The 26,687-nt window shown below is 38.5% G+C and overlaps 1 protein-coding gene across 1 annotated transcript in view; it reads left to right on the forward strand.

Annotated features, from left to right (window-relative positions):
• The window catches only part of CLIP4 (CAP-Gly domain containing linker protein family member 4), an 844,808-nt gene extending 818,402 nt beyond the window's left edge, over positions 1-26,406 (forward strand). The window contains exons 10-11 of the mRNA XM_044060201.1: positions 16,389-16,461; positions 25,858-26,406. Of these exons, the coding sequence (XP_043916136.1) occupies positions 16,389-16,461; positions 25,858-26,179 (395 nt within the window). The 3' untranslated portion in view covers positions 26,180-26,406. The remainder of the gene's footprint in view (positions 1-16,388; positions 16,462-25,857) is intronic.
• The last annotated feature ends 281 nt before the right edge of the window (positions 26,407-26,687 follow it).

Raw genomic sequence — 26,687 nt, forward strand, 5'->3', positions numbered from 1 at the left:
TTGATCAACTGTTGCAAACAGGATCTCAAGTGGTGACTACACTCCGACCATATTCTATCAGGCCAACCATTTACTCTTCCTCAGCCCCAGGCCTTAGTGACCATGGATGCCTCCCAGATTGGGGGGGGCATTTAAAGGCACATGCTCCCAGTTGGAGGCCAACTTCACATCAGCAGTGCTGTTAGCATTGCAAGCATTCCAAGATGTCCTCCCTTTCGGGACATTACGGATTCAGACAGACAACATGTTGATAGTCTGGTATGTAAACAAACAAGGGGCAACCAAATCCTACCCACTCTGTCGAGAAGCACTCAGAGTTTGGAAATGGGCAATGTCTTCCAACCACTTTCTGACAGCAACGCACATTCCGGGAAGTTCCGACATGATAGCGGACAAGTTGAGCAAAGTGATTCTGTTGCCTCACAAGTGGTTTCTCACTCCTCTGGTGGTGAACAAGATTTTTCACCATTGGGGCCAACCTTTCTGTGACCATTTTGCCTCTCCCATGAACAAGTGCAGAAATTGCTTTGCCCTAATCCCTCCTCAAGGGGAGTCACCCAGGGACGCTGTTCTCCATGATTGGCCTGCCGGTATGCTATATGCCTTTCCCCCAACTCCTCTCATATCGCAATTCCTGAAGAAAGCCAAAATGACGAAGAATACAATAATCCTCATTGCCCCCTTCTGGCCTCGACAAGTTTGTTTTCTCTTCCTTTGGCCTCATCTAATATAGAAACCATGGATTTTGGACCCAGCGCCAGATCCCCTAACTCACCCAGAGGGCATGATTCACCCAAATCTCATCTCAAGTTGACTGTGTGCCTTCTCCAATTCCCATGATCGCCAGGCATTCTTTACTCTCCTCTCCTGCCCAGTGAATTATTATTGCCCATCACAAACCTTCGACCAGAAAACTGTACCAGAGCAAACAGTACATGGGCTTTGAACAAAGGAGTAGACCCTTATACCTGTCCAATTCATAAAGTTCTAGATTTTCTAGCTACATTGTTCCAGTCTGGTTACTCTACATCCACAAAGTCCATCTAGCATCAATTTCAAATTTTCATTCAGGCTTAAAAGGTTCTTCCCTAATGTCTCTCAAGCTTTGTAGAGCTTTCTTAAAAGGACTCATGAAACTTAAACCTCCGTTTAAGGAACCAGCTTTTCCCTGGGACCTCATTATTGTTCTTCAGGCCCTTACTAAGACTCCCTTTGAACCATCAGCATCCTGTGACTTGAAATATTTGTCCTGGAAGATTTTATTCCTAGTCACTATCACTTCCGCAAGAAGAGTATCTGAAGTCCAAGCTCTGTCCTGCAAATCACTCTACTTGATTTTTCATAAAGATAGAGTTGCACTTAGAACAAACCCATCTTTTCTACCAAAGGTAGTTTCCAAAGCCAACATTAATCAATCTCTACAGTTACCATTGTTTTTCCCAAACATTTCTAACAAAGGGGAATATGTTCTTCATTTTGCTAGATGTACACAGACAACTGCGTTTTTACCTTCACAGAACAAAAGCTTTTAGAAATCAGATCAGCTATTTGTAGCCTTTTCTTCCCTCCATTTGGGTAATCCAGTTGCTAAGTTTACCTTAGCTAAGTGGCTCGGAGACTGTATCACATTTACTTATCACTCTAAAGGTCTTCAACTTCCTAAACCAGTTCAAGCCCATTCAACAAGAGCTGTGGCAACATCAGCAGTCTTTCATGCCAGAGCTTCTTTATATGACATTTGTGCAGCAGCCACATGGTTTTCTCAACATACTTTAATCAGTCATTACAAACTTGATCAGGTCTTGAGGGGTCGAGCATCCGTTGGCTCTATGGTACTTAGGAATATTCTTCCATGAGACCTCCCAAGGCTAAGGTAGCTAGGGATTCTCTCCCACTGTCAAGGACTGGGTGAAGACTGACATCAGATAAAGACGTTGTGTCTTACCATAACATTCCATCTGTGTTATAGATCTTCACCAATCCCTGACATACCTACCCTGCTTCCCCCATTCTAAGACTCTTAGTAGACCGGATTACTCCTTAGCTAGTTTCCTTTTAAGGACTCGTATATGGCCTCAGTCGATATGGTATTTGGATGACCACATTTGTTTCTACCTTTCTATCTGGTATTTCCTTGAGCAAATGCGATCTGAGGTAACTTTAGTGAGGAAGATTGTGGATAGTGCCTGGCTCGAGAGTTTGGAGAGTGCGAGCTGGAAGATATGGCAGAGTCAGTTTCGAGGTTCGGAACCGCGCCCACTGTCAAGGATTTGTGAAGATCGACAACACAGATGGTAAGACACAACTTTTTTTTTTCCACTGTCCCATATACCTAATTGTTCCTGTATTGCCATGTAATTATATAACACTTGGTAAATTCTTTATCACATTCTTTTTATATTTCAAAATAACATCCACTTCCCACCCCGATTCCAAATACCCATCTCATCTTTAACTTTTATAGTATCAGAAACTGAATAACACGTAAATGAAAAATAATTTTTAACATAATTTAACTCAATTTTATCAGTACAAAATTGAGCAGACACTTTTTTTAATGGAGTCCCTTGTCCGGAAAATATAAGTTCATTCCATGAGAATGGTCCTTTTTTTCAAAATTAAACAAAAATCTGTCCATTAAGTCTTCAGTCTCAAATGTTAAGTCATAAAATATCTCTTTCCAAAAGTGAATCGAGGATCTAATGTCTCTTGCTTCAAAACACAAAGGTAACACTAAATTATCTCACACAAAATAGCTATTATTTCTCTTATCTAAGCAACAAACATTTTTTTCTTTTTTAATAAAGTTTACAGTAACTTGTTCTTTCAACTTCATCAGCATATGATTTTCCAGATTATATTCCACACACAACCTTATGTCCATCCAAATCATGAGTCATTTTCTTTCTGCCCAAAACACTGTCCATTCCACATTTCCCATCATATCAGACCGCAAAATCTTAAACTCTTTACCCAAATCACCTTTGTTCAGTAAAAAAAAAAAAAAAGTCATCATGCAAACCGTCAGAAGCAATTTCAGTTACAACAAATTTAAAATTCTGAGGTTTAGTCAGTTAGACACTGACTATTTGTACTGTCCACTTGCTTTTCAACAGTTTAATGTCCGACTGATAGAACCACATTGCTGTCACCAACAGAAACTACTTTTCCTCCCTCTATTACCACACAGCTTCTTCTAGCTTCCTCCATGCCAGGAATAGAAGCAGGAAGTGCAGCAGAAAACATGTTCTCCCTCACAACGAAAAGAGTAGGGGAAGTTTCCTGGCAGTATAAATATAATCTCGGGTCTCCCTTGAAAAGAGGATGTTCTTCATCTCACATTGCTGCAGTCCTTACATATGGGTAGTCCGCTGTCCTCGGTCGGCCCGAATACCAAAGTATTAGGCTGACGTCGGTCAAGGGCGCTCAGAACTGACATCAGAGCGTCAGGGTATAAGAGCGCATGACCGACGTCATATCCTCAGTCTTTTTTGCCGCATGGTCCGATGCAGAAAGAGGTTACTTGCCTGGAGGGAAAAAATAAGTCAATAAAATAAATAAATAACCTGTGTCAAATCAAATTATTTCCAAATGTCTCCTGCTACTACCTTTCGTTATACCCACCACAGTGACGCAATTTTAGGCAGAATCTAGGTGCATTCTACCAAGACCTTGACTTCGTCACTGGCTTTTCGGAAAGATTAAGATTCTGGAAGCAGCAACTTGGTCATCTATTTATGCCTTTACGAAATCCTACAACCTAGATTCCTTCTGTTGATTTAGGCCTGGCTTAAGACCATTTCTCCAATGACTCCCAGACACTCATCCTTCCTCCTCCTCTTCCCAGTCATTTTAAGCTATGGTAGTCTCCCAGTATTCCTATGGCTACTGCAGCAGTGACCAGTATGATGAACATAGTATGTAAACTTACTGTAACAGTAGATATCGGAAAATCACTACAGTAGATGCTTCTTCCAGCCCCATATTTTTGTATGTTTTTGTTGTCAGTGTGAGGACCTTTATATTTGTTTTCCTAGCATTGACCTTTTCAGAGTTCTAACCTTCCTCCCTCAGTTGTAAGGAAATCACTGCAGGGCTTGGCAACCAAACCAGTCTTTCTTCAGCTCTGCTCAAGCTGGTTAATGGTTTGAGAGTGTAGAAGGTGCTCTTAAGCTTTAAAAGCTGGCCGGCTCTTCTATCCATAGCAGAATATAACCTAAATAACTAAGGCTGCTGCAGCAGTGATCATTCAAACATCTACTGCTATGTTAACTATACGTACATAACTGTACTTTATCTTGATTGTACAAGATTCTGGTAGTCGAGTGAGAGATAAGGTCTTTAAAGATTCACATTGCTCTGGAAAAATATTATTGATAACCAGTGATTGTTAATTGTTATGCTTTCCCTTTTAGTCATATTCCTTGCTGAGAGTCCAGCTGATCTTCCCAGATTTCAAAGCTTAAATTCCATTTTTATTTCAAAAGGGAACAGCAGTGTTTAGCATGCATCTTTAAATGAACAAAGAATGAGTGTTTATCTGTTTCTACACCCAAGAAAATGAGGCAGTGCAACCACTTCTAGATTTGCATGCTTGCATCCTTTACATGGTCTGCATCAAGTTCAGGATGGTCTAGTTTCTAGCCATTTTTCCTTTATTCCTATCGAAATGTTATCTATGTATAATAAACATGACATAGGTCAGCTGATAAATCATTGTTCCCCCAGAAACACCGGTGGCTGCTGCAGTTTACCTTGGAGGCAGGGTCCAAACACCTTCCAACTCAGACTTCTCCACTTCACCTTGTCTTCTCCCTTGAGTGCTCACTACATCTTGTTTCAGTGGTGCAGCCCTGCTTTGCATTGACTTCTTAGTATTCATGTACTCAGATGACTGATTGTAGGCACTTTCCCAGAGCTGTCTGTACCCAGACTTTTAGATATTATATTTAATTTACTTCATGCTATTTTTTTTTTTTTCGGGGTGGAGCACTGATCTCCATGGATCTTTTTCATACACAGCCTGGGAGTGGTGTATGGTTAAGTGGCTTTCTTAGAGTCACACTGTTAGGCATTGGAAGCTGAGGGAATCAAATCTTGAACCACTGGACCACAGGCAGCAGCTCGTTAACAGCACCTTAATCCTCCAAGCCAATGCCAGATGTTCCTTCCACCAGTTGCAGTCTTTGGCAATTTTGTTACCTAGTTGAAATTTTCTTTGTCCCCATCCTAGGCAGTCCTGTTTTAGGAGCTATTCTAAATTTCCAGTTCTACAGGATTGAGCCAGAGAGATTCCCTTGTCTTGTATGGGGTTTCCCACCACATAAGATGTAATTGTTCCTCTTTCTGCAAGGAATAATGGCATTGTGCAGCTTCACAAACAATATGCCCTTCTGCATATTGGGGTTCTGCAGTGAACTACAGAGTCATGATCTGTTGTATTTCATTATGGTCATACCCCTGCCATCAGTCTCTGGTCAGGTGGATTGGTTCATCCAAACTATTAGTGGGTTCTCCTTTTTCCCTTTGAACTCCAGTTATAAAACGTTATGTTGTCCATCTTGCCTTCCTTCTTTCTGGTTGAGTTCAGAACCGATCTCTGCTCCGACTCGGCCACTTATAAAGCTCGAAGAGTCCTTACTGGCTCGAGGCTAACCCCTTATCCCAGCATGCATAGCAATAGCTACCCAGATCTCGTTTGCCACTTGCAGCGTCAAGATCGTCTTCTGCTGGCTCAGGTTAAGTAGTGCATTTTCCTGTCAAAATTGTTATTTGTTTAGACTAAATTTCCTTAGAGTTTAGCGTCTTTCTATTCTTTATCACCATATCCTCTTTACAGTTGTTGTTTGCTGTTGTTAGGCCATTGTTTTCTTTCAGGCCTTTTTTGTGTGTGTTGTCAGCGGCCCGCTCTTTTCTTGAGGGTTGTTGTCTTGTCCCTTTATCCCTCTTGCTACTTAGGGAGAAGCCATTTTAGTTAGAGGCTACTCCCTCCTCTTCTTTCCCTCCTTTCTTTCTTTAAAAAAAAAAAAAAAAAAAAAAAAAAACTCTTTATTGTTGTTTGTTGTAGTTTATGATGTCTAAAGAACCTACAAAGCAGTCAGGATTTAAGAAATGCAACTCATGTTGCCAAAAAATTGTCCCTTACAGACGGGCACACAAGTTGTGTTTGTTTAGGTGCGGTCCACCTGTAGGACTCGTGCTCTATTTGCCATGCCTTTAGTGCATGGGTTTTGCAGGAGAGGCAGAACAAACTGATATTGAGAGGGTTATTAAAATCTCAGGTTGAGGTTGCATCGGATACTCAGCCTTCTAAAAAATCTGATGACAAACTGGCGTCTTCGTCGGCTTCACTGGTGCTGACAAAATCAAAATCTTCTGACCCTTCGGAGCGGATTGTTGGCTCTAGAGAGTCCTTTTCTCTGGCAGCTCCATCTGTTGCTTCAGAGCCATCCCAGAGTCAAAACAGATTGAGATCATCTTCTTTGGACCTGGTGAGATCTGTGCCTCAATCTCCACTTTTGCAGTCAGTGGCAGGTAGTCACCAGTCCTCGGGCCACTCCTCTCGATCATCCAGGAGTTTATCGGATGATGATGTGGAGAGAGTGGTGAAGAGGTCTGCTGAAGACACAGGTATTTTCTCAATTATTGTCGGGCCCAGCCCAGAAGGAATTGGCACCTTTGTCTGAACCATTCCCTGTCTTTACTCCTCCTCCAACTGCTTCCAGTTTGAAGCCGGAGTGCATGGAAGTAGTAGTGGTGGAACAGTCAGTTCTGAAAAAACCCTTGCCTTGTCGGTTCCGTACTCCTCGACAGTCCGCTCCATCGAGGGGTCTGGGCACAGACTCCTCCATCAGCTCCGAGGGGAGGAAGTGGCATCAGACCCTTGTCCGACCCCACTCTTCCTCTCGGAGCCTCAGCGCAGATGAGTTTGGCTCTCACATCTATCTCGGAGCCATCGCCTTCGGAGCGGAGGAGGTCTCCAGGCTCCTCGGACCCGGAGCCTCCTTCCATTCCAGATCGCGGTGCCTTCAAGGTGATGAGGAGTGTGCTGTCCACCGAGACAGCCCCACCCTCGGCTCCATTGGCTTCATCCACATCGATACCGGTGTCTGCCTTGGATCCTTCTCACCATCCCAAGCATAGGGAACCGATGCCCCAGGACGCCCCACAGGGCAACCCCTCTTCTTCCGAGACCTCTCCTTGAGCATACCTCAGAAGAGGTTCCCAGGAAGAAAAAATGTAAGAGGAAACGTGGACCTCCCCTGAGCCCGTCACCTCTGACATGGACTTGGATGACTCGGAAGGGTCCCCACGGTCCCCCTCTGAAGAGATGTCTCATTCTCAGACATCCTGAAGATCCTTAGGCAGAGGGGAAACTGAAAGTCCCTTGCCCCTTCTGAGGACAAGTCCGTGTACCTGGATGCATTTGGTTCCCATCCTTCCACCTCCTGGGTGTCTCCGTCTTTTGAACCACTTTTGTCTGTAGTGAGTCGAAAGGCATGGAGTGCTCTAGAGACCCATGGAGCCCATTACGAGAAGGCCTAACAAATTCATGACCACACCAGACAAGACCTTTCTCACCAAAGGAGTGCCAGTTGATGTTATGATGATGGCAACAGCCACCAAGAAGGAACTTGCAGAGACTTCCTCTTCTATCCATCCACCAAACAAGAAGTCTAGAGCCATGGATAGATATGGGAAGAGTGTTCTCTCTTCAGCGGCCTTTACTCTTCGGTCGCTGAACTGTTTGACACATTTCACAAGACTTCAGAGGGATCTCCTTAAAGAGCTGGGAGATGCCCTCAAGGATCCTTCAGCTGAGGGAGCGGCGTCCAAGTCGGCTAACCAGCTAGCGACCCTAACCTCCATTGTCAACTTCTCCATGTGCTTGATTTCTTATGCAGCATATAGAGTGAGTAGGGCTGCAGGCACAGGAGTGGCTCTTTGCAGACATTCCTGGATGTGCCTTTGTCAATTTGCAGAGCCCTTCAAGTCCTCCTTTACGAATGCCCCATTTGACGACTCAGCCTTGTTCGGGCCACAAGTTCAAGATACTCTTGCCAGGAGTTAATGAGATGGTAAAACTCTCTCTGCCGTAGGAATCTGTTTTTCCACTCCATCCTGGTCTTATCCCAAAGGCCAAAAGAGTGGCAAAATGTGGTTCCGTAAAGCCCAGGGAGCTTCGCCAGGCACTCGTGGAGATACTTCCCCCAGAGGCAGAGGGGGAAATTATAACAGGTGACGCTGACCTCCTGACTGAGGGGGTCTGCAACAGGGATATGTTCTCTCACAGGCCCTTTCAGAATCCCTGAAGGATTGCCCGGCTGCCCACCTCTGGAGGCAGTTGGGGGCAGAATATCACTTTACCCAAGAGCCTGGCAAGATATAACAGAAGATGAGTGGGTATGGTGCATAATATCCAGGGGTTACAAAATTCCCTTCTCCCAAACACCCCCAAGAAGTCAAAAATCATCAATCCCAGATGTTCCACCCAATCTTCAGGATCAAGCAGCCATAGAAGTAAAAACTTTGCTGCAAAAAAGAACCATTCAGGAAGTCCCTGCAGACCAGATTGAATCTGGAACTTACTCAAGGTTCTTAGTTCCAAAGAAGACAGGGGCTGGAGACCTATCTTAGATCTCAGCAAGTTAAACAGGTCAGTAAAGAAGACCAAATTCCGGATGGTAACACTGTAGGCCATTCTACCCTTTTTGGGTCAGGATGATTGGATGTGCTCTAGCGATCTCCAGGACGTGTACTACCATATAAAAATGGACAGGCAGTCCAGGAGACATTTACGCTTCCGGCTGAGAGCCAGTCATTACCAGTTCAGAGCTCTGCCCTTTGGTCTCACCACAGCTTCCAGGGTGTTCACCAAATGCATGGCAGTAATGACGGCTCACCTGTGACGTTTGGGATTTCCTTATCTAGACGACTGGCTCCTCACTGCCACCACCGAGCATCATCTCTTAAGGGCCAGGAACCACACAATTCACACTTGTGCATGCCTAGAAATCACAATAAATTATGAAAAATCTGCCTTGTTGCCCTCTGTGTATTACTTTCATAGGTGCTCAACTAAATACAAGAGACATGATAGCCAAGCTCCCACACGAAAGGGTGCTTGCCATTCGAGGTCAGGTCTCTCTCCTCTTGTCAAAGTCAAAGGTTCAGGCTCGGTTTGTCCTAAAGGTCTTGGGTTTGATGGCGGCTGCCATTAATCTAGTTCCGTTAGCCCATTACCATATGAGGATTCTGCAATGGCTCCTCTTCACTCGGTGGTCGTATCAGGATTTACCAATGTCACACATGATCTTAATCACGGATGCTTGCAAGAAAGATCTGCAGTGGTGGCTCCACTCTCCCCTAGTCACTCTAGGAAGACCCTTTGTAGCCCCTCATCCGGTAGCCACAGTTACCACAGACACTTCCCAGATAGGGTGGGGGGGGGGCATTATCTGGAAGAGACTGTCCAAAGAACTTGACAACCTCACGAGTACCATTTGGATATCAATGTCCTGGAGATGAGAGCGGTGTTATTAGCATTGCAAGCACTTCACATCTCCCTCCCTTTGGGCTATATAGCAATTCAGATGGACAACATGTCAGTAGTTTGGTACATCAACAAACAGGGCGGAACCAAATCTTACCCCTTATGTCGGGAGGCCCATCGAGTATGGCAATGGGCAGTCTCCTCGCAGCGTTTTCTGGTTGCAAGGCACATTCTGGGGAAGTCCAAAATGATAGCGGACAAGCTCAGCAGGACAATTCTCATGCCCCACAAGTGGTCTCTGAAACAAGATGTGGCGGATATGATCTTCCACAGATGGGGCCAGCCATGCTGTGATCTTTTTGCCTCTCACCTAAACAGCAAATGCAGCAGCTACTTTGCCCTAATATCCACACCGGGACAGTCACCCAGAGATGCACTGGTCCACGATTGGCCGCCCCCCCCTGGATTCTTTATGCTTTTCCCACTTTCCATTAATTCCAAAAGTTCTTCAGAAAGCAAAGTTGCTGAGTCGCAAGCTGATCCTCATTGCCCTGTACTGGCCTCATCAGATATGGTTTCCATTCCTTTGGCATTACCTGAGAGGAGCCTTGGATTCTGGACCCGGTTCTGGACCTCCTGACATATCAGTCAGGCGCTCTTCATCCTTCCATTCAAACTCTCAAGTTGACAGCTTGGTTTCTCCACTTCCGATCCTTTCCAGGCTCCCTGATATCTCACCTATGGTTTAACACAATTTAGTCTCTTCCCATAAACCAACTACTAGGAAACTTTACGCTAGTAAATGGAAGAGGTTCTCCTTCTGGGCCAAGCAAAAAGACATTGATCCTTTTACAGCTCCATTTGCAAAAATCTTGGGCTTCTTGGCAGAAACCTTCGAAAAAGGAGCAGTGGCTGCTACGATTCGTGTTCAACTGGCTGCTATTTCTAATTTTCATGTGGGCCTTCTAGGTTCTAACATCTTGTCTCATAAGTTATGTAAGGCCTATTTGAAAGGTGCTACACTATTGAGGCCTCCTATCCGAGAACCTCTCCATCCTTGGGATTTAAATTTAGTACTAACTGCTCTGATCCTTCTTCCCTTTGAACCAGCCGCTTCTTGTCCTCTAAAGTTCTCATCATGGAAGACCCTCTTCCTGAGTGCTGTTACATCAGTTAGGCGGGTTTCCGAGTTACAAGCACTTTCCATCTGCCCGCCTTATATGATCTTTCACAAGGATAGAGCATCTCTCAGAACTACTCCTTCCTTTTTATCAAAAGTCTGCTCAAGGTATAATTTGAATCAATCAATTTAACTTCCTGTTTTCTTTCCAAATTATGGCAACAAGGCATACAAATTACATCAATTGGATGTCAACAGGCAGTTAAGATTTTATCTTCAAAGGACCAAGTACATCAGAAAATCAGATCAGCTGTTTGTATCCTTCTCTCAGAGTAAGCAAGGCTCACCAGTTTCCAAAGTGACTCTTTCAAAATGGCTGTCCGATACTATTACTTATGCTTATAAGTCTGGGAATGTGTCAGTCCTGGGAAAAGTGAGGGGACATTCCACTAGGTCCTTGGCTGCCTCCATAGCCTTTCAAGCTAAGCTTCCTTTAGATCAGGGGTGTCCAACCTTTTCAGTTGCAAGGGCCGCATAGAGTCAACAGAAATGGTCTGGGGGCAAACGGCAAGTGAGGACCAAAAAAAAGGTGTCTCATATAAACTGAAGAGCAAAAAAAAAAAAAAAAAAAAAAAAAAAAGGAGAAATAATCTCCAACAACTAACTAAAGAGCAAAAGACTCAAAAAAACTCAGGTACTGGCTGTATTGTAGGTGAATTTGAACAATAAGTTTCTGCACTTGTGAGAAAAGGCTTGAAGCAGAAATTTGTTAGCAATTATTGTCTAGTGTAGATCTAACACAATACAAGTTGACCTAATGACAATGTATACCCCACTTGTCTCAGAAAAAAAGTATTTAGGACTGCCCCTAGACATGCCTTTCCTTCAGCAAATGCACTGACAACAACATTACCAAAACACTGACCCAACACAACCTTTGTTTTATCTTGGACAACTCTCGCATCTCCTGCTGAAATAATTATATTACAAATTGCAGCTTTCATCGTATTTGTTTATGCAGAACCCATTTCCCACATGTACACTTGAGAACATCATTGCAAAAACAAATGACCAAATCCAGAGCTCTGTGAGACACCACTGATAATGCCCATTAAGACAGACAGGTAACCCCACATCCTGACTTGTCTGCGTGTTTAAAATCTCCAATCTGTTAACTCCCGTAACCTGCAAAGCCTGGCTTAGCCAAAATGTGTTAATACCCAAACTGGAATAAGGACTACCTTAATCAATAACATTCCATTCTAGTGCAGAAATTGAAAAACTACAAATCGCATTCAGTGTAATATGCAGATCGATCTCCTCATTGACCAAAGAACCCACCAATGCCATGTGTTGGAACATTACACATGGCTACCACTCAGAGACAGAGCACCTTTTCTCTGTCTAATTTTCAAAATTCTCAGTCTAGGTCCAATATTAAGCATCCTTCAGTCAACTATAATTATAGAATAAGTACAAACTTCTATCACAGTATTATGTATTTGTCTCCTTAAAAAAGTCCAACTATTGTCTGATATAATTTAAGAAAAATGTATCTTTTTTCCCTTTGTGCAGAATTTCATTTCTAGTCAGTATGATCAGTCAATAGTTTATTAAGTCTGCATAAGTGTCGTACTATTTCCTACAGGAATTATTTTACTTTTCATTAGATTCTACAGTTCATTGCATTGTGAGTTTTTTTTCCCCTCAGAAATTATCTCACTGTAAAACGTTTCTGGTCTTGTCTTATTCCACTCACTAGACTAGTGCATCTGGAAATGCAGGTGTCTGCAAATCATAAATGAATCAAATAGCACAGAAACTATTGTCATACTAAGGGAGTACAATCCCTTGAGCACCAGCTCTGTTAATGTTAGTTACTTCAGATACAAATGACAGCAAACATGATACCTCTGGCCAACATAGTGATCGGATATAAATGACAGATTCCCTAATATGGACAAATTCTTTCTGCTTACAAAATAAACTAATTTATCCACTATTTGTACCTAAAACAAACAAAAACAAATACAAGTCTGTTTACAATATGTCAAAGGCCACAAAACAGTGGCAGCTGCTAAACAAAAATATGCTGATGTCATCGCCTGTGATTTTCTAAATATGTGTTTTTTAAACTGACTCCCACACCCATGAAAGAATGTTAAATATGCTATTTATATTTGCAACAGAAAAGTTTTGGCAACTTTTACATGCTAAGATAAGAAAGAGAAAAAAGTCTTTGTATTTCTTAAGCGCAGGAACTAAAACATTTATACTACCTTAAATAATCTGTTAGCACAGTATTATTTATTTTGCTTTTGTACTTCCAGACAAATATTACTACTAGCATCACTTTAATCCTTATGCCTAAAAACTATATCCTGACCTCAAAATAAATTTCTGCTTAGCATATGACAAAAATATCGTTATTTTAAACATTACAGATCACATCAGTTCATCTCTGTTTCTTATCCTTATCCTGTTAATTTACCTAGCCTAGAAGAAAAATCACCTCTTGAATTCACATAGGCTTACAATGAAGCAGATGCCTTCTAAGAATTCAGTCATTTACAAGACATTCATTCTAGAATAGCTTAGCTTACCTTTTACTGCTGTAGAATATGTTGTAGTAGTCAGTAAATAAAATAAATCCACTTTCTTCGCCGCAAATTAAAAAAACGACCGAACGGTGTTTTCGCGCATGCGCATACCAGCGGAAAGACGCTGGTATGAAAAAAACGTGAAAAAAAGAAAGTTGGCGCATGCGCAGAACAGCAAAAGTACACAAACATGTAAACACACAGAAAAAAAGTTAAATTAAAATTAAATTTAAATTTAAGGGTCGCGGGCCGCATGGAAGAGCTCTGAGGGCCGCAGGTTGGACACTCCTGCTTTAGATACTATTTGTGTGGCAGCAACATGGGCTACTCCCCATACCTTCATTACTCATTACAAAGTGGACATGGCCTCTCGGAACAGGGCATCCTTTGGTTCCATGGTTCTGAAGTCTCTTTTCCAGTGAGCCACCTAGGATTTAGGTGCTGTGGACGCTGTCCCATCCAGAAAGAAGGAAGGTGAGATGGACAACATAACATTATGCTCTTACCATAACGTTCCATGTTTGTTGTACTTTATCTCACCTTCCTTCTTGCGTCCCTCCCTCCTTCCCCCATCCTGGATGACTGAGAGGAATTTCCTTTTTTTTGGCTGATCTGACTGAGTTTCCTTTGCTTTTCAGCCTTTGGTATACTCCTTATCACCATGGTTGTCCTGTTGTTATCGGTACAAGGAGGCTTTATTGTTTAGTTACCTCTTTTATTGGGTAATTCATATTTTCCTATCTAGTGGTTAGTTCTCACAAACGAGATCTGGGTAGCTGCTGCTATGCATGCTTGGGATAAGGGGTTAGCCTCGAGCCAGTAAGGATTCTTCGAGCTTTAGAAGTGGGCCAAGTCTGAGTCGGGGTCGGCTCCAAACCCAGCCAGAAAGAAGGAAGGCGAGATAAAGGACAACAAACATGGAACATTATGTTAAGAATATAACTTCTTTTTTTTTTTTGCCTAGTTAAAATGTTTTTGTTGCTTATATTTCAATTTCATTTCCTCTTCGGTGTAGTATATTGCTGTGTTCAGTACTATGGCTAAAAATTCAAAAATTGACAAATGCTTTATATCTAAGTGTGACGTCCCAGCACTGGCCCAGTAATCAAGGAGCCTCAATCCTCATGACTGGTAATAGTGAGGAACGTACACATTGGGAGGATGACAAGTACACACACAGTAAAGTGCAGTTTCCCTTAAGAGCACACAGAGACCATAGTCAGTCTGGGGCTGGTTTCTCCCTATTTCTCCAGATCCCCCCAGTAAGACTACCCACTAGCACAACTATACAGCTGAGTCTTTAGCCAGGTTTCCAAGCAATGTCCTCCAACACACTCTGTCTAGCCAGTGCCTTGTGTCCCTGCTCAAGTAACTGACACACACACACACACACACACACACACACACACACACACACACCTGGGAAAGGTTGGCATAGGTTTACTAGCTATGCCTCCTTCTGCCCAGACTATAAGGTAGTTACCACTGCCACCAGAACCCCTTATCAGCTACTTTTAGGCCCTTAGCAAAGGGTGGCCATTCCTACTGTGTAGCATTGCTATTGATCCAAATGGTAGTTTGATCAAGTGTCAGGCTACTAAGAATGGCCTGCACAGTGTCACCAGATACATATGCAAGTACTCTAAGAGCTTAAATATATCTAGACAGACAAGCCACAATTGAAAGGGTTAAATATATTTAATAAATAATAAAAGAACAAAAAAATGCTCAGTAAATAATCAGTTACATCAGAGTTCAAAATCACAGGAAATATTTAAACCAACATTGCAGGACAGTCTCAAATAAATAAAGAAAACATCTAAGGTATACTTTACTATATTCCTATCTGAATCTAAAAGAGTTACTATGCCTTAAAAACTTACTTCCAGCAAGGCAAGTGCAGAGGTGGTGGGTGGATGTTCTTGCTAGGTGAAAGACAAAATACATAATGCTTTCTCTTCCTCTCTCAGAGAGTGCTTAGATTAATATCTCAAATATTGCTGCTGGGATACTTGCAGCATGACATCACTTGTTATCTGCCTTCAGTTCCCAGGCTAAACCCCCATTGTTAGAAACTAACAGAATTTAGCATCTCCCTGTGAAAACACACAGCCTTCAGATGTGTGCAGCTTCTAGGAGACATAAAAAAATAAAACACTTGCAACACTATGCAGAAGGCTCCCTAGTTGTAGACATCCAGTCTCCTTTCTGCATTGAAACTGACTTTTATGATGCAATAATAAAACAATTTAATTTTAACTATTTTATTGAAAATTTGCAAGTTAACCTTCTGTCTTCTATTTCCCACTGTTAAAACATACACATTTACACAAGTACAATAGCTTTATTACAGTAGATTTAAAAGGTGTACACACCCCGTTTAAAATGTCATTTTTGTGATGTAAAAAACTGAGACCACAATAAATCATTTCAAAACGTTTCCCATCTTTAATGTGACCTGTAACCTGTGCAGTTCAATTGAAAAACAAACAAATCTGTTAGGGGAAAATATAAAAAAATAAAAAAAACATACAATAAGCTGGTTGCATATTTAAATTAATACTTTGTTGAAGCACATTTTGATTTAATTACAGCATTCAGTCTTCTTGGGTAGGAGTCTATCAGCATGGCAAATCTTGTATTGGCAATATTTGCCCAATCTTCCTTCATTGAAGCTCCCCATTGTTTTAAAAAATGTATATGAGGTTTCAGGATATAAAGTTTTACTTTTATTCTGGCATTGATATGTCTTGTCATCTTTGGGGATACATGGATTAGATTCAGTTTGTAGCTTATGCATTATCTATCATAATTCTAAATGAAAGAAGGAAGTAGAGGGTGCCTTCAGAGCTGCCACTATTAGAGATGCATGTATGGCAGTAGACTAGAACAGTCCCAGAGGATGACTTCTGGTGAAGAAAGAAAAAAAAAAGTTGAGAGAGTAGAGTGGTGTGCATCCTCTAAGTAGCATCTTTTATAAGAATCCCACAGAGAGCTGCTGTTACAGTGAGTTTAAAGTATTTAGCTTATCAAATTGCTAGTTGCAAACAAAATATACTATGAATATTTATTTTATTTTAATTTATATGCTGACAAAAATAATTTTGAATTGGCATGTATTTTACACTAATATTCTTTGTACAGTATCTATTTAAATCTGTTTTATTGACAATAGGTTTCAGGAGAAGTTTAAGTTCATCTTCAACTGTGTCTTCACAAAATGATCAAAATCGATTAAAATCATTTAGGTAAGTTCTGTTCGTTTTTCTTTCGTTTTTTGTAAACAGGTGAACAAGATACCATTTCTCTGTAAAACTGATTTGTGCTACAAATGTATCGAATCTGTGCTTCTTCAGCAGACCGTGCTTTAATTTTTTTTTTTTCAATAATAAATCTTTATTATTTTCAGTTGTTAATACAATAATACACTACACAAAATAAAATACAGCAATATCAAAAATAAACCTATAATCACACTACTACACTATATATACATTATCTACATGAATGCTTCCAACAGATAACTAAACTCTTTATACATTAAGATAAAATTCTTGACAAGGTATTAAAAGATCTAGTATCAGTATACAGGTTATTGATAGCGTTTCCAACTTTAATATGTACACCCAGAGGAACAATATAATTTAATCATTATGCCAATACAATATTAAAGATTTTCTCCCAAATTTTTGGATTATTTATGTTTTTCTTGTGATCCTTAATTAATAATTTATGTGCTAAAATATGTTTTATTGCTACACTTTTAAAATTTTCCCATGAAGTCTGCACTGGATTCAACCAGTTTGTAGCTATGTATAACTTCATTAATAAAAAAATATTTGTAAGTATTATCAATTGGGATTTATCCAAATCATTCGGAGGGATATGTAGAATCATAAATTCCCAGGAAAGTGTAGATTGTTGATAACCCATTTTTTGTAATTGAATTTTTAAAGAATTCCAAAGTTTAAATATACATTTACAGCTCCAGAACATGTGTAAAAGATCCGCCGTTTGATCAGTGCAATATGGACATTTAGGTGAATTTTTAGAGTCAAATTTATGTATTCTAAGACGAGTATAATAGGCATTATTAAAAATCATCAGTTGCGTAAATAACAATTTTTGGAGAGATACTGCTTTTAAGGTTAGGTTAATAGCTTTTAATATTTTATTGTCCTCAATCAATGGTATTTTCTCCTTCCAGTAATTTCTAAGAGTATTTGATTCTTGTATTTCAATTCTTTTATTAAGTTGTATGTAGATGTTATATATTTAAAATCTTGCATCAGAGTTTGCCATAAACTTAAACATTTGGTCAAATCTTCTTCTTTAATTCCAAAGTCATTAAAATAATTTATGGAAAGATCCTTTAATTGTCGAATTATAATTAAATAAGATTTAGGAAGGTTCATCTCTTTTAATATATCATGTACTGATATACCAATATAAGGGTATAGATCCAGTAAAGTTACATTAATTATTTGTGGAAATCTTTTAAGGTCTATCAATTGATTATTGATTTTCAGGTTCGGATTCTTATGAAAAGGTTGAAGAGTCATCATATATTGTAAAAGATCCAAAGATTGAAACAGATTTTGTACCGATATTATATATGTTCTAATGTGTTCCATCAAGGCATATAATTTAAAATTCTCTTTCTTTAAAAGGGTAATGCCTTAGAATTCATTCCCAACTTAACAACATGTTTATAGTTCAGAATTAACCAATTAGGTGACCATTTATAATTAGATATGTCATAATTAGCCACTCTTAGAATTCTATTAGAGTTTATTATTAAATAATATAACTCAAAGTTAGGTAAATCTAAACCTCCCTTAACCTTCGGAATCATCAATTTCTCATAAGCTATTCTGGTTTTCTTAGGCTCCCATACAAATTTAGCTAATTCTGTGTGAATTTGTTGAAAGAATTTCTTGGAAATTGAGACTTGAGACGCTCGAAAGATATATAACATTTTAGGGAGTACGTTCATTTTAATGATTGAGACTTTGGCCATTGTTGGTAATTTCAAATTATTCCATCTTTTTAGATCAGACAATGTATGATTCCAGGTCAACTTAACGTTATTCATTAGGAAATCTGTATTATTTGTAGAAAAGACAATACCCAAATACTTTATTTTTTCTTCCGATTTTAGTTGACCTACAAGTGGTAAAAGCGAAAAGGGTTTAGGTGTTTTTAGAGGAAATAAATTACTTTTTCTAAGATTTATTTTATAATTAGAAATCTCTGCAAATTCTTCCACTGCTTTCAAGATTTTCTTAGTATCTGATATAGGTGTCGTACAATAAATATTTAGATCAGCAGCAAAAGCAGCCATGGATATCTTGGTACCATAAATTATTGGAGCATTATAATATATATTTTGCTTTATATGTAAAAATAATGGTTCTAAATATAAATTGAATAACATAGGAGATAGTGGACAACCCTGACGTGTTCCATTTTTAATTTGTATTCTTTTAGAAAAATTCTTATTGATATATAGAGTTGTATAAGGGTTATTATAAAGTTTTTTTAATGTTAGAATAAAGTCTTGAGGTATATTAAAGTATGTTAAAATATCAAATAAGAATTTTAGATTAACTCTATCAAATGCTTTCTGTGCATCAATTATAAGTGCATAAATATTCAGATTTCTTTGACTGGCATAAGAAATTAATGTTTGAAGAGATAGGGTATTATCAGTTGTTTGTCTACCATTCATGAAGCCGGCTTGTTCATTAGATATTATTAAATTTATTACCTTTTTCAATCTATTAGCTAAAATAGAGGTCATAATTTTCATGTCTATATTTAAAAGTGAAATGAGCCTATAATTGTCTGGATTTTGAAGATCTGCCTTTTCTTTGGGTATGAGAATTGTTTTTGAAGCATTAAAATGAAGGTCATTAATTTTATTATTAATTATGTAGTTAAATGTATAATGAAGTATTTTACTTAAAATATCACCAAAAGTTTTATAGAACTCTGCAGTTAGACCATCTGGTCCTGGAGCTTTATGTGGTTTCAGATTATTAATTATATCTCTTATCTCCTCAGAGGAAATTGGCTTAATTAAGTCCACCTGATATTCATCCCCAATTCTCGGAAAGATAATCTTCTGAAGAAAGTCACTAATAGTCTTATTTGTATTTAATTCTTGATGCTCACCATACATTTGAGAGAATATTGATTCAAAAATATTCATAATTTCTTCTGTATTAGTATATCTTTTATTATTAAAATGTATTTCAGTAATTTGAGAGGGCACTTTTGACTGATTAATTATACGTGCCAATGCTTTTGATGGGGTCTGAATATGATTAGCATATTTTACCAATGTTTTTTGCTCATAAAATGATAATTTACTATTCTGAAGGGAGAACATATCTTTTTGACATTTTAGTAATTCCAATTCAGTTTGTTTGTTATAATTCCTATGTAAGTCTTGGTCTAATAACTAAATTTTAGTCTCCAAATCTTGTATGTCTCTATTTTGCAGTTTTTTAAAATATGTAGCTTTTTGAATAAAAATTCCCCTCACTAATGCTTTGGTTGCCGCCCATTCTATATCAGGTGGATGTCTCTGTTTGGGGAGATTAACTAGTAATAGGTTAAGAGTCTGTTGAATTTCGAGAATTATTTCTTTTTTATTTAACAAATTTGGATTCAAGGAATAATTATACCCTCTATTCATTCCAATATTCCTAATATCTTTTTTGAAAGTTAGTGTAATTCTGGAATGATCTGATATATATCTAGCTTGTATGACTACACTGGGCTCTAAATTAATTAGTACTTCTGAAATCAAGAAGAAATCAATCCTAGACCACATTTTATGGCAACTCGAGAAAAATGTAAAGTTAGTTGTGTTTATTTGATTATTTGTATATATGAAGGGATCCGTGCTTTAATTTTTTATATGGCAGACTGTGAGTTACATATACTAGAATTTAGTGAGCAAAGGGAATCTGTGACTGAAATAATCCAGTCTACATTATTCATGCCTGACATCCGACCTTCAGCATTCATTTGCTCAAACACTAACTGTATTCTGTGCTGCATTTTAGACTCACTCCGACCTTTTAATTTTGCATTTTAAAACCTGTATATACATGTGGCAGAGTTTATTAAATTTTCTTTCAACAAATAAGTGCAGATGGTTTGCACTAAATACTCTTATGAAAGTACTTTGCAACATCTGGCTTGTTTTAAAAGAGACAGAGTAGTCTTATTAACATCTAGAATTTTATTAGATGTGTCAATGAGTAACCTGTTTGACTTCAGTCTCAGTTCTGTCTGAAAGCTTGTCTGGACAGGTAGAAATCTTTTCATGCATTATTCTTAGTTACTTTGCAGAATTACTTGGCCCTTCATTTTGTCTCTTATGTGCAACTCACTTAATAGGCAGAGCAGATAAAAATGTAAAAGTACACCTCTCAGAGTCAGCAGTGCTGTCACAGATATGGATTCACTCTAGTTGTTTACATTGTTTTAAATCTTTTTTTCAAGGATTTGTTGCAGAAAACAGCAAGCTTTGTCAGTTCAGGAACTGTTATTTAATCTGTCAAAGGTAGGCTCAGTAATGACCACTGACGTTTATTACACTTTGTAGAGATGGAGGAGGAGAGAAAAACCCATAAAATGTTGATATTGAGGTTCTCTCTCTTGTAATTCTGCGAATTATAAGTGCAAACCCTGGAATTATGAAAAAGAAGCCCAACAATACAGAAGAAAACTGAATGGGAATCAACAAAGTTATTGCAGTTAACAGCTTTTAATAAAATTGCATATTTGTAAAGAATTTGTGTAGTCTTGTTTTGTATTCTTGACTTCTGTGAGGGCATATTTTACTCTTCACCACTATGAGCATGAAAATCTGTGGAACTCTGCTGTCATTAACACCCTTACTCGTGTTTTTTGACTGTGACATTCCAGGTTAGGAGACGCCATTTTCATCCCTGGCGTAAGGAGGAAAACGTCACAATTATTAAAAAAAAACAAACAAATTCAGTGTATTGTATTGTTTCAGCCCTGATTGAATTTTGTTTAGAGGTGGTAATATTCTAGAAAATGTTTACGGTTAGGCAGCAATATCATCACTGCATTTACGTAGTACTATAAAAATGTGGTATTCAGACATACTATGAAGCCTTCACCGGGAAACCTGTACAAAAGTTCAGCTGGAGTTGCCTAGCAAGGGAAGGAGGAGGAAACAGTGGCAATTCTGATGCAGTAAATGTTGTGGAGTTGTTGGCCAGTGACTTCACATATGAAAAACAATGGATGACACAGAATGCAGCTTAAAAGAATTAGCCACAAGAAAATGTTCTGGAATTTTCTGTAGAATGCCCTCAGGGAACCGAGAACAACAAATGTGTTCTCAGTTTAGAAGAAAACAGTCGAAGGGAAGAGTTGCTTGATTTAATAGAATTGGATAGAAATGTTATAATCAGTAGAAAAAAATAACAGAAAGTCAATAAGGCCTAAAATGTTAGAAGTCTGGTAGAACCAGTGAATACAGTAATCAAGATTATTAACAGAAATTCATGTGATATAACAGAAGTAAGTAGAATATATTACTGTGCAGCTAGAATAATAACAGATGAAATCTTACCACAAAAATAGAGCCATAATGGAAAGTAAGTTAAGAAAATAAATGCCACCATGGAAGCATCGAATAGAGACAACTGTAAAGCATTTAAGACAGGAAGTGTCCCCAGTAGAAGAGTATAAAAGAGGGAACAAATCAAAAATATTTAGAAAGATAGACGTGATTCAAGCAACGAGCAGTATCAGAACAGGCCAGGATCTATTGTACACTATTGCAAATAATAAACTAAAGCTATCAGCACAGGCAGAAGATATGCAGATAAATATAAAGGAAAAGTACACAATTCATCGATGACCCAAAAAAGTTTTAGAAAGAATTGGGAAACATAGCAAACAGAACAGAAACACCACTTAAAAAAAGGAAATTAACAGATTTTGGAGAAATATCTATGATGACCCCGTGGAACATAAAGATGTGTAATGGATAGAAGTAGTAAAAAATAATTAAGAAGTTAAAAAGTGCAGGATATGAGGTGGGATGAAGTAATGACCAGAGAAATTGAAATTAAGAAAACCCCAGGTCCAGATGCAGTACCTAACTTCTGGCAAAAAAGTATCAACAATTTTACATACAAATTTAGCCCTGAGTAAGAACTAATATGCACATCCTGAACAGACACCAACCTGCTGAACAACAGAAAAACAGTGAACTTGCAAGCTGTCCTAAAAACTTTAAACCAATAACTTGCTTTCTGTTGATGTATAAACGGTTTACTATCAAAACTTGGAAACTGCATTGGTTGACCGGTGTGTGGTGGACTTGCAGTTTCCAAGTCGGCAGAATGTTGAACCAAAGTCTGTCAACTACACTACAATGAACGAGTATCTTGGAGTTGGTATATTTAATGTGCAGGGGGTGTGGAGGTGCAGCCCCCCTTGCAAAATAGTAGAATTAACATACCGTTGACTGTAGTGTTCAACGGTATGCTAATGTGCACAGCAGGAGGTGAGTGACGTGACCTCCTGCTATGTCGAATACATCGAACCACAGTGGTCGGTGTATTCATTTTCGCTGTGGTTTACTTTTCAGAATTTCGAATTCAGCATTTCAGGTCAACATTTTAAATGGCCGTCCAAAGCTGATTCGAAATTTCAATAGTAAACCATATAAACTATATACTGGAATTGATACAGCCATAGTTTGTTGTCATTTAGAAGAAAACAGAAAAGGTATCAAAAGAAAGTCATATGGGGGGGGGGCAAAGAATCATTTGTTATATAAAGTCATAATGCAGAATTGTAAAAAGGGGAAAAATCTAAGTACGGCATGGATAGATTACAAAAAAGCATTTGACATCATCCCACATTCATGGATAAAAGAGTGCTTACATATATATATATATATATATGTATATATTGATCCATTAAATTACAGTGACCATGAAACAGTGGCAAATCACTTTGCAGCTAAGCCATAAAGGACAAATTATTATCCCAGGGATACAAATTCAAAGGGAGATGTTCCAGGGTGACTCTGTCACAGCTGCTCTTTTGTCTTGCCTTTAACCCTTTAAGCTGTAAATTTAACAGATTAGGTCATCATAGTTACAGTTTGGCTCCAAAAAAACAACTGTGTAAGGACTTCTCATCTTTTTTGGATGATTTAAAACTATTGTTCATCAGTTGCAGAGCTGGAAGCACAACTACAAGTGGTCAGACCTTTCTCAGATGATATAAGAATGTTATTTGATCTTGATAAATGTGCAAAAGCAGCATTTAAAGCAAGAAAGCTGCAGCACCAGGAAAATCAGGGATAGGAATGTGTATAAAGGAACTTGAGCAGGAGGGAGTGTGTAAATATCTGGGAATTGATAAAGGATCTGTAGTAAAACATGAGCAAGTGCAAACAAAACTCAGCAAGGAATATTTTAGAAAACTAAAATTAATGCTGAAAACCGCTCTGACATCTAGGAACATAAGTCCAAGCTGTAAGCCAATTTGCTCTTCCTGTTCTAATTTATAGTTTTGTGCTGATTGACTGACCCCAAAAGTTATTGGATAACTTGAACAGGAAAACAAGAAAAATGTTTCACGCTGATCAAATGATATATAAAAATCAGTATACACTGAGATTATTATACAGTTCTCGTTCTGACGAAGATACAGGCCTCCTGAAAATTGATTACATGTTTAGACCTGTAATCGTAGAACTCCATACATATCCGCTGACTTCACCAGATCCAAACATAGTGAAATTTTTAAAATATAAGGAGAACAGGTCTAAAATTACTACAGTTTAGCAGAAGCACATCGGTGTCAAGTGGGGAATGGAAATGAGACCATTAGTAGACAAAAATCAGACAGCAAATGAATGTGCCCCAAAAGAAAGACTATAAGGTGAAGGATCAGATGAGAAGGCAAGAAATGTGGAAAAGGCATAAATATAGTTGCAAGTACAAAAAAATTCCTGGAACAACCTCATGTTGATCAGGAATGGTTAAGGAGAGGTGAATTTAAACCAAAAGGTCAAAAGTTAATATTGGTGGCCCAGAATCATGAATATGTTGATTTACAATGTCCATTAAACATGGGAGAAACAGAAGTGGAAACCTTCATATACATCTTGCTGCTGGGTGTGATACTCAACTTGCAGAGGGCCTGGATGCTGAAAGGCATAACAGTGTGGTGTGGCAAGGCTGTTGCATTGGGATTTCCAAACATTACAATGTTGAAGTAGCTGAGAAGCATTGTAAACATGAGCCACAAAGCATTATAGAGAATGATGAAGTTTGTATCACATGAGATAACTCATTGCCAATAGTTAAAAAAATAGATGCGAGAAAAGCAGATATGGTAGTCCATGAAAAGAAAACAAAAATAGCATTGATCATTGAAATTGCTACACCCAATGATTAGTGTCTTATGTGCAGAGGGACACAAAGTCGTAAAATGTCAGCATTTCCAGGCGGAAATTAGGGCAATATGGAAAGATATCCAGAGAGTTCCAGTAGCAGTTGAAGCAATGGGTCTCTTGAAGTACTTAGTCATATTTAGATGTGCCACCAATGCATGTAACTCCGTATTAATTGTAGAGGGAGTCAGTTCTGGGCACATTGTGGATGTTGCAAACAGCACTTTTGGCTAACTTCAAAGATGGTAACAGTGCTAATTTCATGAAATTTAATCATGCTTTGACTTAGGAATAGGGACCATTCCTGTTATGGTATTGGAAACCCAAAAGACTTGGAATAAATTAAACCGAAGTAAGAACATCATAAAGGAAGCAGTTTTAGGGTGCAATGCAGGTACAGAGCAGCCTTTGCTTTGCAAGCATAACAGATTGACGGAAAACTGATTATGTGAACTTTAATTATGCCCTGACAATAGGGATGAAGTCTCTTCCTGTCATGATGTTTAAAAAAAAAACTAAACATTGGAGAAATGGAATGGACATTCTTGCATCAGTCTTACAAAAATGCATATTAGTAACTGTAATATCTGCTTTTCTTGCTCAACTGTATTTAGCCATACTGATCTGTATTTTTGTTCTGCTTTTACCCAGTTTTTACATTTTCCAAGTCTTGTTAGAATTTTACTATTTTCTGAGTCCTGGTTCACTTGTCAGCAGCTTATAGTTGATTATTCAGTGGAGGTGGGTATTCTCTAGTCTTTTTCATATGGTGTGAAACACCTTATTCCTACCAGTCACTTTTCAAAGATCTTGAATATTTTATTTTGGCTCTAAAAATGTATCTGGAAAGCAAAGCTAGTTCTGTTATTGCAATCCACCACATTTTTTATGACAGAGCAACCTCCTGCATCTTTAAGTTAATTTCCCAAAACAGTTGCATCATTCTTAATGTTTACATACCATTCTCACTTTTCTTTATTTTACTCATATTAATTTTTTTAAAAAGTTTTAATGGGTCATTGCTAAAACTGTTTCAGTAGGTTCAGCCCACTATCTTGTTTAATAAACGAAGAAATACAAATAATAAAAACAATGGCCGAAGATTGTAAACATTTTCTGAAGATAACCCATTGACATGTTTATGTGTTAAATAATATCACCTGTTTATTTTTAGCTCGAAGAAACCCATATTTCGTCGAAGCTGGAGCAGCACCAGTGGTGGAAGCTCAGAAGGCACTGTTAAACTGCGGAAAGGATCCCAGGTTCTTCTGGTCAGCTCCAATGAAATGGCTACAGTGCGATACATTGGCCCCACTGATTTTGCTTCTGGGATTTGGTTGGGACTTGAACTGAAATCTCCTAAAGGAAAGAATGATGGATCAGTGGGGGAGAAGCGTTATTTTACTTGTAAGCAAAATTATGGTGTTTTGGTAAGACCAACCAGAGTAACATATCGAGGAATTAATGGAGGGAAACTAGTGGATGATATTAGTTGAAGGTTGAAGCTTTAACATAAACTGATACTGCTTTGACTTACCATGAATTGTTTTTGGTTCATTTATTCTCCATTTGTTTTGCTTGTGTGTAATTATTGAAATTGTATATTATAAAATATAGGTTTGTAACAAGAAAACCAAAGAATGATAGCAACTTCTGATAAATTACATGGGCATTCATTTTACTTTGCAGACCATGGTTTGTATAAATCAGTTTTTTCAATGCATCTTGACTGTATCTGTCCATTGTATTTTTAGGTAATGTCTTCAGTGTTCATTTAACTTGTTTGCTTGAAATGACTATCTATATTTATCTTTCAGTATTGTTGGAGCATGGACTTGATTACTGAAAGGCAGAGTTTATTGTATTGTTGTGATAACTAACCTTTCAGTCCAGTATTACTCTGTTTTTCCCAAAAGTTTCTGAAAATAGGTACATTTGTAAGGAAGTTCTTTGTTGGAAATGGGAAGTTAATTTAATTTGTTCTACAGTGTTGCTTTATGCACG

Source organism: Protopterus annectens, chromosome 1.part2 (genome assembly GCF_019279795.1).
Source record: "Protopterus annectens isolate FY-2018-M chromosome 1.part2, PAN1.0, whole genome shotgun sequence".
NCBI classification, from domain to species: Eukaryota; Metazoa; Chordata; order Ceratodontiformes; family Protopteridae; genus Protopterus; species Protopterus annectens.